We start from the raw sequence: 12,500 nt of genomic DNA, 5'->3' as shown, positions 1-12,500 counted from the left end.
TTAGCATTAGCACTCGTGCACTTACACAGGACACACACACACAACACACGGATAGAGCATTAGCATTAGCACTCGTGCACTTACACAGGACACACACACACAACACGGATAGAGCATTAGCATTAGCACTCGTGCACTTACACAGGACACACACACACAACACGGATAGAGCATTAGCATTAGCACTCATGCACTTACACAGGACACATACAATTTATAATTTCTATGTGTGTATAGTTTATATGTGTGTGTTGTCTGTATGCTACTGTGACCTTGAATTTCCCCTAGGGATCAATAAAGTATCTATCTATCTATCTACACACACAACACGGATAGAGCATTAGCATTAGCACTCATGCACTTACACAGGACACATACAGACAACACGGATAGAGCATTGTAGCACTGAGAACTGCACAATAAATGCACACACTCATGGCTGTTCTGTATTTGGTGCTTCCTCACTCAACTGAAATCTAATGTGTTTTATTTGTTTGTTTGTGTGTGTATTTATTTCACTCAGAGCCATAACCACCATCTCCTCTCTGATATTCAGCTTCATTTCCATTCCCAGTGCAGTGCAGAGGATCATGCAGAGCAGAGTGCCCTCATGTGCTTGAGTGGTTAGACTGGCTTCAGCTATTGGCCCACATTACAGGGGAGAGACCTCCACACTGCTACTGATGCTAAGCCCTCAGGGCCCAGGGCTTACTTGGAACACGAACACGAAAACAGACACAGACACACACAGACACACACACACACACACACACACACACACAAACACACACACACAGACACAGACACACACACACACACACACACACACACACACACACACACACACACACACACACACACACACACACACACACACTAACATCCAGTCAGACACAGACATGTGAAGGAAACCAGACTGACAAACCTGTGCACACTTGTAGGCACACATGAAATAACATTAGCTGATGTCATCTGGGAGCAGGAATGACATTTCCACTCCAGCTCAATCCTGCACTAATCGAAAATGCAGACTGCTGCTGCCTCCTCTCTCTCTCTCTCTCCCTCCCGGTTCCTTTCTTCCTCTGCTCTTCCTCTCCTCTTCTCTCCCTCCATCCCATTTCTTTATCGCTCTCAAACCCATTTTCAGTAAGCCGGAGGGGGAAATAGACTACGGGTTTGGAGAGCATGTCTAAGATGAAACTCATTTTCTTGCTATTTTTCTCTCTCTCTCTCTGTCTCTCTCTCTCTCTCTCTCTCTCTGCCTCTCTATCCCTCTCTCATTCTGTTTAGACACACAAACACAAAATAATAAATACATAAAAACGGTGACTTTCAGAGGAAAGAAATGACTTGTTATCGCTAGACAAAAAAAACCGACTGAATGACTAAACAGCCTCCCACAAATCACACGGTCACGATGTGCCAAACTCCACCTGGCGAAGACAAACACCCGGGAGAGGACTCACCTGCCAGGACGCCGCACACGTACACCAGGCCGATCCTCAGCGCCCCGTGCACCATCTCCAGAGGCACTCCCACCAGCAGCTGCATGGCCATGTTCAGCCCCAGGTGCTCAATCCTGCAAAGACAACAACAACAACAACAACAAGACAACATCAGCCTCACAGCACAACAAAGACTTGCAAAAAATCTCTATCAAGGGACAGGGAGGTGATGTTTAGCAGACAATGGGCATGGTGACAGAAAAATAGTGACCTCTCTCTCTCTCCTCTCTCTCTCTTCTCTCTGTCTCTCTGGTGTTGTCCTGTCAGGGGAGAGAGCTACTCCAGCTTTGCGCACACACACACAAAAGCCAGGATAAACAAGCGAGGATAAACAAATGCTGGCCCCGACACTTCACATGAGATGAGTGAGTGGGCGCGTTGTAAGTGGAGCCCCGCGGGGCGACGCCATTGTGTGCTCAGCTCTTCACACCCGCCAGCAGGAGAAACAACAGCCCTGACACCCCGACACTCGGAGCCTCCTCCTCCTCCTCCTCCTCCTCTTCCTCTCTTCCCTTCACCTCTCAAACGCAGTTTAGATGTTTACTTCACACTGTTCACATTTCCAGACGTAAAGCGTGTTTGAAATTCAGACACATTTGCGAGCTGCTTTGGCCTCGGCCTCCCCACCCATAGCACTGTGTGTATGGCAGGAGTCATGTTGGATTAGGAGCCACTGGCACCACGGGAAATCGTCCGTGACCAGGGTGCCAGAGGGAGAGGCGGAGAGGAGGGAGACGTTTGAACGTGACGACAGAGAGAGACGTGCACAGATGCCGGCCCTCCAGACGGCCGTGGTGGTGATTCACGCAACATCTGGACACCGCCAACGAGTGCGTTCACGCCACTTGATGTTCTTTTACACGCCTGTCATGGACAGACACACACACACACACACACACACACACACACACACACACACACACACACACACACACACACACACTCTCTCTCTCTTCCCCACAGGAACACAGGCAAGTGTGAGTAGCCCACACCCTTTAGCTCACACTCTCATTCTCACACACACATGCTGCTGTTGTTGTTGGCTCCTCTCTGTGCTCGACTGATGAAAGCTGTGGTCCAGATTTAAAACCGAGGGACATCTTCGCCCGCCCACTCGCCTGCCGCCTGCCCGCGGGGTCCTTGCTTCCCTTGAGGCATTACCCAACAGCTGCTGAGCCACAGCTCTGCCCGACCGCTGAGCCCAGGAGAGGTCGTCCAAGTCTGTGCCCGCTCAGAAAGCGTCAGGCCCACAGTGTCCTTCAGACTGGCGCAGCGGGCCAGATCGGGCCGAGGCCCTGACAGAACTGGGCACCGCAGCAGAATCAGAACTCTCCAGTCAGGTGTTACACGGCCCGCTTCTCCCGGCCATTAATCAAAATAGCACCATACGGAGTCCCGCAGCGGCCAAAAATCACGGGCAGACCCAAATCTGAACATCATAAACAGGACAAGGTCATCTGACTCCTCTTAGCTGCTCATTTGCGCTCCCTCTCCCATCACCACGGTAATTAAACTAGAACACCATAACATGGTCCATGGGTACCCTACAGGCTGCAAACTGTACAATCTCACTGTATCTAGAATAGCCAGACAGGGGCCCTAACAACTACGTATACGATGACAAAGCATCTATTTTGAACAGTGTTGATAAACACTAGCGAGCCTATTCCTTCATGGAGTGACAGCATCACCCTTGAAGACAATGGGTATTGATTGTCCTCTTTCTGAACAGCACAAGCCACCACTTCACATTACAGGCTGATTATACAATCTGAGAGAGGATGCAGTCAGTGTTCTGAGTGAGTGAAGGGCAGTCATCAGTCTGCTGTCAACACCATAATGCCACACAAAGTATCCACTAACTCTGTTTGCTCTCGCAGTGGGAGGATGGATAAATGGATGGCTAATCTCGCTGACAGATAAACGATACAAAAATAAATACGCTGCAAAAAGTCATGAATTATACATGAAAGGTCGAGCAAGGCCGTCTATTTCCAGGCCAAAAGTGATCCCGTATTAGAGGGAAATCCTGCTTAAAATTGTGAGCTGAAAACTCTGCCAGGGGAGCTGCCAAACCCCGCTGCACATGTCTAGCACCCGCCACGCCACAAGAGACAGGGCCCTCCCACATTAAGGGAGACCCTGCCTGTCACGGGGGAAGAAAACTGGGATATGATGGGGGCTAGAACACCAATCGGTTCCACAGCGGGTCCCTAATAATAACAACCAAGTGTGACAAATGTGTCAGGGACAAGTTCACTCTCAAATGCCCTCCCAGGAGAAGGAGGAAGGAACAGAATAGCTGAACAGAATCTACTACTAGTGCTACTGTTACCATTCAAATATGAGCAGTAAATACATACACAACAGGCACTGCTCACTAAGGTACAGAATCAAAAGAGATGCAGGGTCTCTCTCTCTCTCTCTCTCTCTCTCTCTCTCTCATCTCTCTGTCTCTCTCTCTCTCTCTATCTTCACTAATTAAGATGGTGTATTAGCACTGTGGGGAGGGGGGGGGGTCAGTGGGATTATCTCTGTGAATGCACAGCAGACCCATAGTGTAGCAGAGCTCTGGCTGGTGGGTGACCTCTGTTTGTTTTGACAAGATTGGCATTCAGTTTGGGTTGCAGACAGGAGGGATCAGCAGCCATGGCTTACCAGGGGATTACCACAGTAGGGTTGGGCCAGGGAGCCGGGAGGTTTCATACACGACCACATTAAAGGCTAAAACACCAAAAGGCCCAGGGACCGACCACAGCTCCTGACTGACCACAGCATGTACCAGTGCAGGTAGGGATGAGAGGGCCGAAATCTCCCCAGGTGTGATGGACTCAAAATGGCCTCTTCAGGAATAACATGTAAATGAAAATGTGGTGACGCCCAAAGCCTGGTTCACTGGAACACTGTTCAAAAGGCTTGTATGCTTTAAGAGACCCATGCCTAACATTTCAATAATTTCAATTTCAACAATTCCATACCTTCAAGCAACCTTTCAGTGTTTTTATGATGTTGACAGAGCGGCGCGAAGTGGTGCCATGCCCTTTAATAAAACAATGTTTGCTCTTCTGCTATTCAGAATGCTTCATGCGAGCTCTGAGGGGCTGGTCCCACAAGTCTAACTGCCTGTGGATTACACACGAGCCGCTGGCTGTTAAAATTATATTAGTTTTTTTATTGCCAGTCTTTATTAGCTAGGCTAGCATCAGCTTTGTGTCCCAATTAATCCTGCCCTGACTAGCACTGACTAATATACTGTACATGGGCACGCGTCGTAATCTTCACGAAAGCCATAGAGCTTTTTAATTCATCCTCAGTATGATCAAAATCCTGTTTGAGTCTCAATCTTTTCCTTCCCAATCTTCCTGTTTGGTAAGGAAAGCGGCTCAGTCTAAACATTGTCTTTACATGTTCTCCAAGTCTTCTTCCTTATGTTCTGGAAGCTTCACACATTTAATCCAATTTTGACAGTCAATTCTGTCCTCTAAAATCAAGGACTATGCTTTCTCAAAAGAAAACTTTCCTCTTTTTCCATCAATGCTCCTAAAATTCCCCACCAAAGACACAGTTGCATTTTATCAGCATTAAGACAGAGGTGTGTACTTGAGTGATTTCTTCACCTGTGTTCCTTCCTATGTCTAGAATCTAGAATAAAAAAAACAATCTAGACTCTGGATTGAGTTAGAAATACATACTGGACTTCAGAGGAATCCATCGGCTGTGTAAAAAGCATTACGCAACAGTTCACAGTAATCCTCCGTCAGTCTGGAGCCTCCATCTACACTCTACAGTCTGTCTGTGGGGGTGTGTGTCTGGCTGTGTTTGGTGGCTGTGACTGGCTCACCCTGTGTGCATGAAGACGTAGGTGAGGAAGCGCCAGGCCTGTGCCCGTAGCCGGGGGTGGTACGGCAGCGGCCCCCTCAAGAAGCCTGGAGACGACACCTGCAGCACCCACCGGTCCAGCATCAGCCCGTAGTACATGAAGACTGCCACCTACAGGAGCCAGATGGGAGTGCAGCCATTTATCCACATTTGCACACATTGCAAATGATTCGGGCTAAGAACAGACTCAGCCGTGAGTCCAATTAACACTCTGAGATATAAGAGATGCAGTATATGAGTTACCTACAATAAATGAATAAAATACAGACATTTTGCCATGTGCTCATTCATGTACCATTAAATATGACCAACTACGAGTAAGACCTCCTCAACAGGGCAACTGTTTGTATTATTTTTATCCGCTTCTCTCTATGTCCACACCTCTGCGATGGTGATGACCAGGATGAGCCAGGGAGGCGGACAGCATGTGTAGCTGTCGAAGTACCACTTGCGGTCCACCTCCCGGGGCAGCGTCTCGTAGGCGATGTGGCGCACCAGCCGCTGGGAGAGGCCCAGGCCCCCCTCCTCCCTGAGGGAGGCCCCCTTCAGTTGACGGCTGCCCTGGAGGATGGCCCGTCGGAAACTGTTGGAGCGCTTGTTACTCATCTGGAGGGAAACACAAACGCAAACACACATATGAATTTGAAGATATTCAGCGAAAAGGCACATATGAATTCAAATGAACATACAAATATAAAGGTTGGGTTATTCTGCACGACTCTAAGGGCCCAGCACTGACAGGGGGCCCCCAGAGAGCCCCCGATAAGTAAGGGATAACGGCTGCCGAGGTGTCCTGTTATACAGAATTAATGGACGAGGGCGAAGAACGGCGAGGCAAAGAACTCCCCGATGTGCAGCAGAGGACACCTCGAAGGCTGTTATCCCACTTACCACCCGGTTGCAACTATAGGCAATAGTCATGACTTTATAGTACGCAAAGGAAACAAGTGGTTCTGTTTAAAAAGAAGCCGGCTTTGTTGTACAACTTTCTTTGGGCCTATAACAGTGATAGCATGGACAGTTAGCTTGTTTACAGTTGATTCCATTGTTGCGAAGCCTGCTTCAAGGCTCAACCGTCATCCTACTATGGTTGTTATAGTTACCATTCATAAGCATTGATATGGAACGGTGATTAAACTTTTTTTACCAGATCTACTTTATAGGTGTCCCGTTATTCAGAATGAATAGCCACCCCACCAGCCAATCAGAAAAGAGTATTTTTTCTCTCTGGGTGATAATACTATATATTATCCGGGGGGCCCAGAATTATTGTCTGTCAAATTTTCTAGCAGCGCCCCTGCCACAGACACAAAGATCTGACACATAAGCATGCACAGACTCATGTATAAACCTTTAACTCATGCCCACGTACACACATCCATACAGACAAAGGCCCACACAAACCAGACAAAATATACCAGTGCGTGGAAATGCAAAATGCTGGTGATGTTGGACTAATGCAGTCCACCCTCAGGAATATTCCTCCCTGCTGAGGCTCTTCTAGAAACCAACAAGCTGATCTCTGTGTGCTACGGCTCAGAACATAGCAGGCTTATGTGAAGGACAAACTAAAACACCTGACATTTTACTTTCCACGGTCTAAAAATATTTGTGTGAAAGGGGACAAGGTAGCAGACTGACAAAGTCCCTCTGAGATGGACTGGTTTTGCATTGCTCCCTCCTGGCACAGAGCCAGTCCATATGCTCACATCAATTCCAGCTGATGAATAATGAAACAGCCACTTTGTTGGGCGCTATCCACAAGTCTATCCCTCTCTGATTCTTTCTCTCTGTACGACAGCTCACACCCCTTCAAACCTCCAGCAAGAACAGTGACGGAATGCTGCCCGTTGCCTGGCAACAGCTAAGCGATTCCCTTCCTCGCCTCTTACCCAAACACTGGGAGCAGATGCCTGACAAACGACCGCCAAGCAAGCAGCAGCCTAGGAGCCGAAGAGGTGACAAAACGACAAAAAACCCCGAATGTCCTTTTTTTCCCATGCCAGACTCCTGATCCGGAGTGGCCTATGACATCTTACGTAACGCAATGAGGAGCTCAAGAGAGAACTAGGAATGCAGAACAAGGGAACCGAGCCCACAGCGGTTCTCCAGACTTAACCTTGACTTCTGCGGCCTGCCCCAGAACAGTAGCTACTTGTTATTTGAACGTAAGTAAGGGAGGCGTTCCTAGCACAGAAGAACACCATACTGTGGCGAATAACTTCAATCACACAATGGAGCTTGCGGTTGGATGCTGTGAAACAGTGCCCATTTTAGGATTAACTGGAGAGGAGGGTTTATTAGTGAGTAACCAACTGTTGCTGGTGCTGAGGAAATGGCTTAGCTTCCTGTCTGGATAATAGCTTATCCCCAAATCCGCTTTCATTTCTTTAGGCATACAGTCCGGAAATGCAGAACACAAGGAAAGTGCTGCAATGGTGGCCTTAACTTTATTTTTTGTCACATAACTTTGACAAATGACTTCAGCTGTAAAGTAGAGGACATTCAGAGCAACAAGCTCCATAAAATGTGACTGGGTCTTTGAGAACAGGCAACCAATTCAACAGATTTACCGGTATAGTGACGTGTGGGTGTGAAGGGTGTGTGTGTGTGTGTGGGGGGGGGGGGGGGGGGGGTGGACTTTTAGAAAGAGCAGTCCAGCAAGGATTTGTTCAGAATGTCTTTGGCTTACTGCAGAAAGGATGGCTGTAATTTTGCTCTGTCTTGCTTTGTACACACTTGCTTCAACACTTCAGTGCAATCTTGACTCTTTGCTCTGTTTCCTCTGCTGAGCAGCTTGAGGTAATCAATGTCTTTCACAGCGGCAGCACCACCAAGTCCACGCGCGCTCCCCTCCTGTGAGAGATTTACTGTAATGACTCCAGAATGTGTGCAAATGCACCAATAATGTGGGGCTTCTCCTTCTTCCTTTCCAGCCATTCCTCGACAGTCGCTCCTTGAAAAACAAACAGACTGTGAACACAGGACACTGCCATTATCTTTGCACTGATGGCCAAGACTGTGATTTGTTAGACGGCTCCCTGTATTGGATGGGAGGGGCATGTGTGTGTGTATGTGTGTGTGTGTGTGTGATTATTGTTGGGGGGTTACTACATGGGGCTGGTTGCCATGGCCACGCTGTTCTGGCTAAAGCCAAACAAGGAGTGGAATGAGACGGTGCCACACACATCGCTCAGTCCTTCCTGCACAAACACTCATCTCGTCTCCTCGATGCGTTTTCCCCTCCAGCAGCCAAACGCCATAATAGCCACAGACTGATTCCTCCAGCTGTGCGAAGCAATTTCTCCCCCCCCCCCCCCCCCCACACACACACACACACACCCTCCCGCTGCCTGAGAGAGGGAGCTCCGCGCCTGCCATCCACACCAGCGGGAGGCTATCAGCGCTAACGAAGATGGAGGGAAGAGATACGAGAGGACAGGATGACTGAGAGAGAGAGATGAGAGAGAGAAACAGAATGGGAGAGGATGAGGGAGAGAATGGAAGAGAGAGCTACAGTGAAAAAGGAAGAGGGAGAGATGGAGAGCAATGGAGAAAAAAGGCTAATGTGAAAGAGAGAGAGAGAGAGAGAGAGAGAGAGAGAGAGAGAGGAGAGAGAGGAGGATGAGAATGCAAGATGGGGTAATGACTTATCATCACAAAGACAGCTTTATGGGAAAAGCAGTGTTGTAAAAGTAAAGATGGGCGTGTGGGATAAAGCCTCAAGCAATCTCCACCACCTCAGCACACCCCCCCACCCCCCCCCTTCCCACCCTCCAGCCTCCATCCCTTTCTCCTCTCCCCCACGGCTTTTGTTGTGGCAGGCAGCGCATGTGAAAGCTCCTCGGGGGGGAACAATGGCGGCTCAGACCCCTGCTACATGCTCCTCATTCTTCCCTGTCCCACTTCCAGCTGTAGGCTCGCGCCCTGTGACACGCACATGACCCTCCTGGGCCGGCAGGGGACAGTGCCAGGCCCACAGAGCCCTGGCGTCATGCCACCTCACCCGCTCTCTGGGCCCGCCACTGCCCACCTCACAATGAGCCGCTGTCTGGGACAGGGGTTTTGATCTCAAGCCCCGAGAGGAGAAGAAAGGGTGAAAAACAAGAGATAAAGAATGAGAGAGAGGGAAAGAGAGAGAGAGAGAAAGAGAGCCTGGAAGAGAGAGAGAGAGAGAGAGAGAGAGAGAGAGAGAGAAAGAGAGCCTGGAAGAGAGAGAGAGAGAGAGAGAGAGCCTGGGAGAGAGAGGTAGAGAGAGAGAGAACAAGAGAGAGAGGGAGAGAATGATTGATTTAGCACTCTCCCGTGGCATTCATTTTGCGAGCTGATCATTTTTCAAGATGACGACTGTCGTTGAGTGCTCTCAGTTCAAAAGTTCACAACACCATCTGGGACTGGCAGAAATAAACATTGTGATTAGATGTGTGAATCCAAACAAAAGCACAAAAGAACCAAATCAAAGTATCATGCAGCATTTGTAAACTACAAGCAGTTAGTTTATGTTGCCAAGAAGCAAGACAGCAGGCACACCAATGTTTTGACTAGTTCAATGGAGCAAATCAAGCTTTTCAGAATGACTTAATCAGCTTGCATAATGTCTCTCCAAACTCCTTTGTGGTCTCTGGGCTACTGGGCCACATATTTTCAGTTGTCAACCTAATCAGACTCTGCTGGAATGCTGTGCCTCGTCATCTACTTGCTTGATTTCTTCTTCTCCTAATTATGTGACATGGGAGAAATTATTATCTATAAGGAGGGACTCGAGGCAGCATACTGTTGAGACGGGCCTGATTAGACATATTTTGCATAATTTTTGTATGTATATTTGCATACAATTTGTAATATCTCAAACTTTCTCATCACACAGGCAGCCTTTGCTACCTAGACTTAGATAGCGTATAGCACCAGTGAACTGAATCTCTAAGCCTCAGTAGAAATACAAATCTCTTTCTCAAGACACTCAACACAACTAGCTCCTTAGATACAGGTCCGCAATATTTCGAGGCACAACAGCCATTTCTCCATGGAAACAACCACGACGCACTGGCTCACCAGGTTCACAAAGTCTTGGTAGCAGATCTTCCCGTTGGCATCGGCCAGCGCCAGCAGCACCTCCAGCTTGTGGGGGTCCAGCTCGGAGCCGTGGGCGGCCAGAAGGTCTCGGAAGCGTTCGGTGCTAATGAAGCCCGAGCTCTCGGGGTCATACTGCAAAAAGGCAAAACCCACAGGAGATACACATCAGCACACACACACATACACACACACACACACACACACACACACACACACACACCAATCAACACCACACGCAACACCCACAAGAGAGACAGATCAGCACACACCAACCAACAACACAAATGCAAACACCCTCAGCCAGCACCCCCCCCCCCCCCCCCCCCCCAGTTCACATCTTATGAGCGAGAGGTGAAACCAAAACTCACATGTGCACCCCAGGCCGCGTGGTGAGATTAACACCTTTAGTGCACCGAGTCTGGCTGAAACTCACACTCTGGCAGAATCAATTTAGAGATTTGTTAAATGAACTAACACGGGCATTGGTGTTAATGGAATTCATTTGCAACAATCGCGGCAGCCTATTTTAGTCAGTGCAAGTGGGAAGAAGCCTTGAACAGAGGAGCAGCTCAGAGGGAGCTTGTGAAAGGGAGGCTAAACATAATACTAACAGATAACGAGCTGCCACATATCATTCCTTTGTGTGTCCACTACAAATGGCCCAGATATGGGTGGTTGTTCATTAAACCCGGAGACCAAGTGGCTAATAGTTTTAACCCATTCTGGTCCATCACCTTTCACCCAGTGTTTACAAAGTCAACGACTTCCCAGGTCAAACAGCAAATCCTGCAGGCCCACAATGTCACTCAAACTCACAAAAGTAATGGGAAGAGAAACAGTGAGATGCCCAAGCAAATAGTGAATACCACTGACTCTCTCTCTCTGAGACACACACACACAGGACGTCTTTTCTCTCTCTCTGAGACACACACACACAGGACGTCTTTTCTCTCTCTCTGAGACACACACACACAGGACGTCTTTTCTCTCTCTCTGAGACACACACATACACAAACACACAGGAATTCTTTGTGAAAGAGCCTCAAGAAAACATCAGCGATTCAACTGTTTGCAGAGCAACTTGCCCGTTTCTATTTGAGGGACAGCAAATTTACCTCCAGTTACTGCTGAATGGTTTTTAGTCCGACAAAGTCTGACTGTTACGACAGTTCTCTCTTTGGTACTTTGGAGAGGGGCTTGAAGCAGTGGCAGAGCACACATAACCTGACATAATAAAGTGAACAGAGACTCCCAACATCTTATACCTAGAGCCTAACTGTTTGATGGCCTCCTCCATATGCCACATTGGGCACAGGATGGAACAGAGGAGAAGAGAAACAGGAGGGATTTCTTTCCTCAGATGAACAACAAAGGAGTGCCATTTCACAGCTTCCCTTTCTTCACCATCTCCCATTCATCTCAGACACTCCAAATGTCACTGATGAATTCTATTCTCAGCGCATCTATTCTCATCTGCTGCAGAGGGTTCTGCTGTGTAATAGCTGCGAGCAGCATGCTGGGAAATGAAATAAGCACTTTTGTGGATATTCAATCTCCACGGAACTCATGGTCTCTGTCAGACTTCAGAAAAAATTGAAAGTTAAATAATTTTAATAGAGCAGTTAATAAGGCAGCCTGAATGATTAGTCTGGTTGAGGTAAACACTATGTAAAACACCCACTGACTCTCACGTACTGTGAGATGCACTGAGACTCTAAGACCCTGAAGACTCAAAGACTCGAAGCCTCTCAGCCAGAGCTGGAAGACACGCCACTGACCTTCTCCAGCAGGATCTCGGCCAGCTTGTGTCGGGCGCTGATGCTGTCGCCGCACGCTTTCATGGTCGGAGCGGGATGAGCTCGAGTGTTCCAAACTCTACCGTCTGCAACAATGTGAGCCCCAGCTCCCACAGACAAGGACTTATCTGGCCCCTGAACGGATTTACAGTTCAATACAGACCCCCCCTCCGCAGAGGCCCAAACCAACCCCAACAATCCCACAACAAACCCCCACCCTGAGCCCCTTAGCCTATATTCAGCCCTA

At 48.4% G+C, this 12,500-nt stretch overlaps 1 protein-coding gene across 5 annotated transcripts in view; it reads right to left on the bottom strand.

Moving 5' to 3' along the window:
• Positions 1–12,500, bottom strand: part of rhbdl3 (rhomboid, veinlet-like 3 (Drosophila)) — a 50,478-nt gene that overhangs the window by 7,822 nt on the left and 30,156 nt on the right. For 2 of the 5 annotated variants that reach the window (XM_042104823.1, XM_042104824.1), the window contains exons 4-7: positions 10,437–10,589; positions 5,766–5,990; positions 5,347–5,495; positions 1,467–1,579 (exon numbers count right to left, since the gene is read on the bottom strand). In XM_042104823.1, the coding sequence (XP_041960757.1) occupies positions 1,467–1,579; positions 5,347–5,495; positions 5,766–5,990; positions 10,437–10,589 (640 nt within the window). Of the gene's footprint in view, positions 1–1,466; positions 1,580–5,346; positions 5,496–5,765; positions 5,991–8,076; positions 8,602–10,436; positions 10,590–12,235; positions 12,355–12,500 lie in introns of those variants that run through there. The other 3 variants (XM_042104825.1, XM_042104828.1, XM_042104826.1) reach the window with 3 other exon arrangements.

The sequence above is a fragment of the Alosa sapidissima genome, chromosome 9 (genome assembly GCF_018492685.1).
Source record: "Alosa sapidissima isolate fAloSap1 chromosome 9, fAloSap1.pri, whole genome shotgun sequence".
NCBI classification, from domain to species: Eukaryota; Metazoa; Chordata; class Actinopteri; order Clupeiformes; family Clupeidae; genus Alosa; species Alosa sapidissima.
This window is presented reverse-complemented; position numbering and strand designations above follow the sequence as displayed.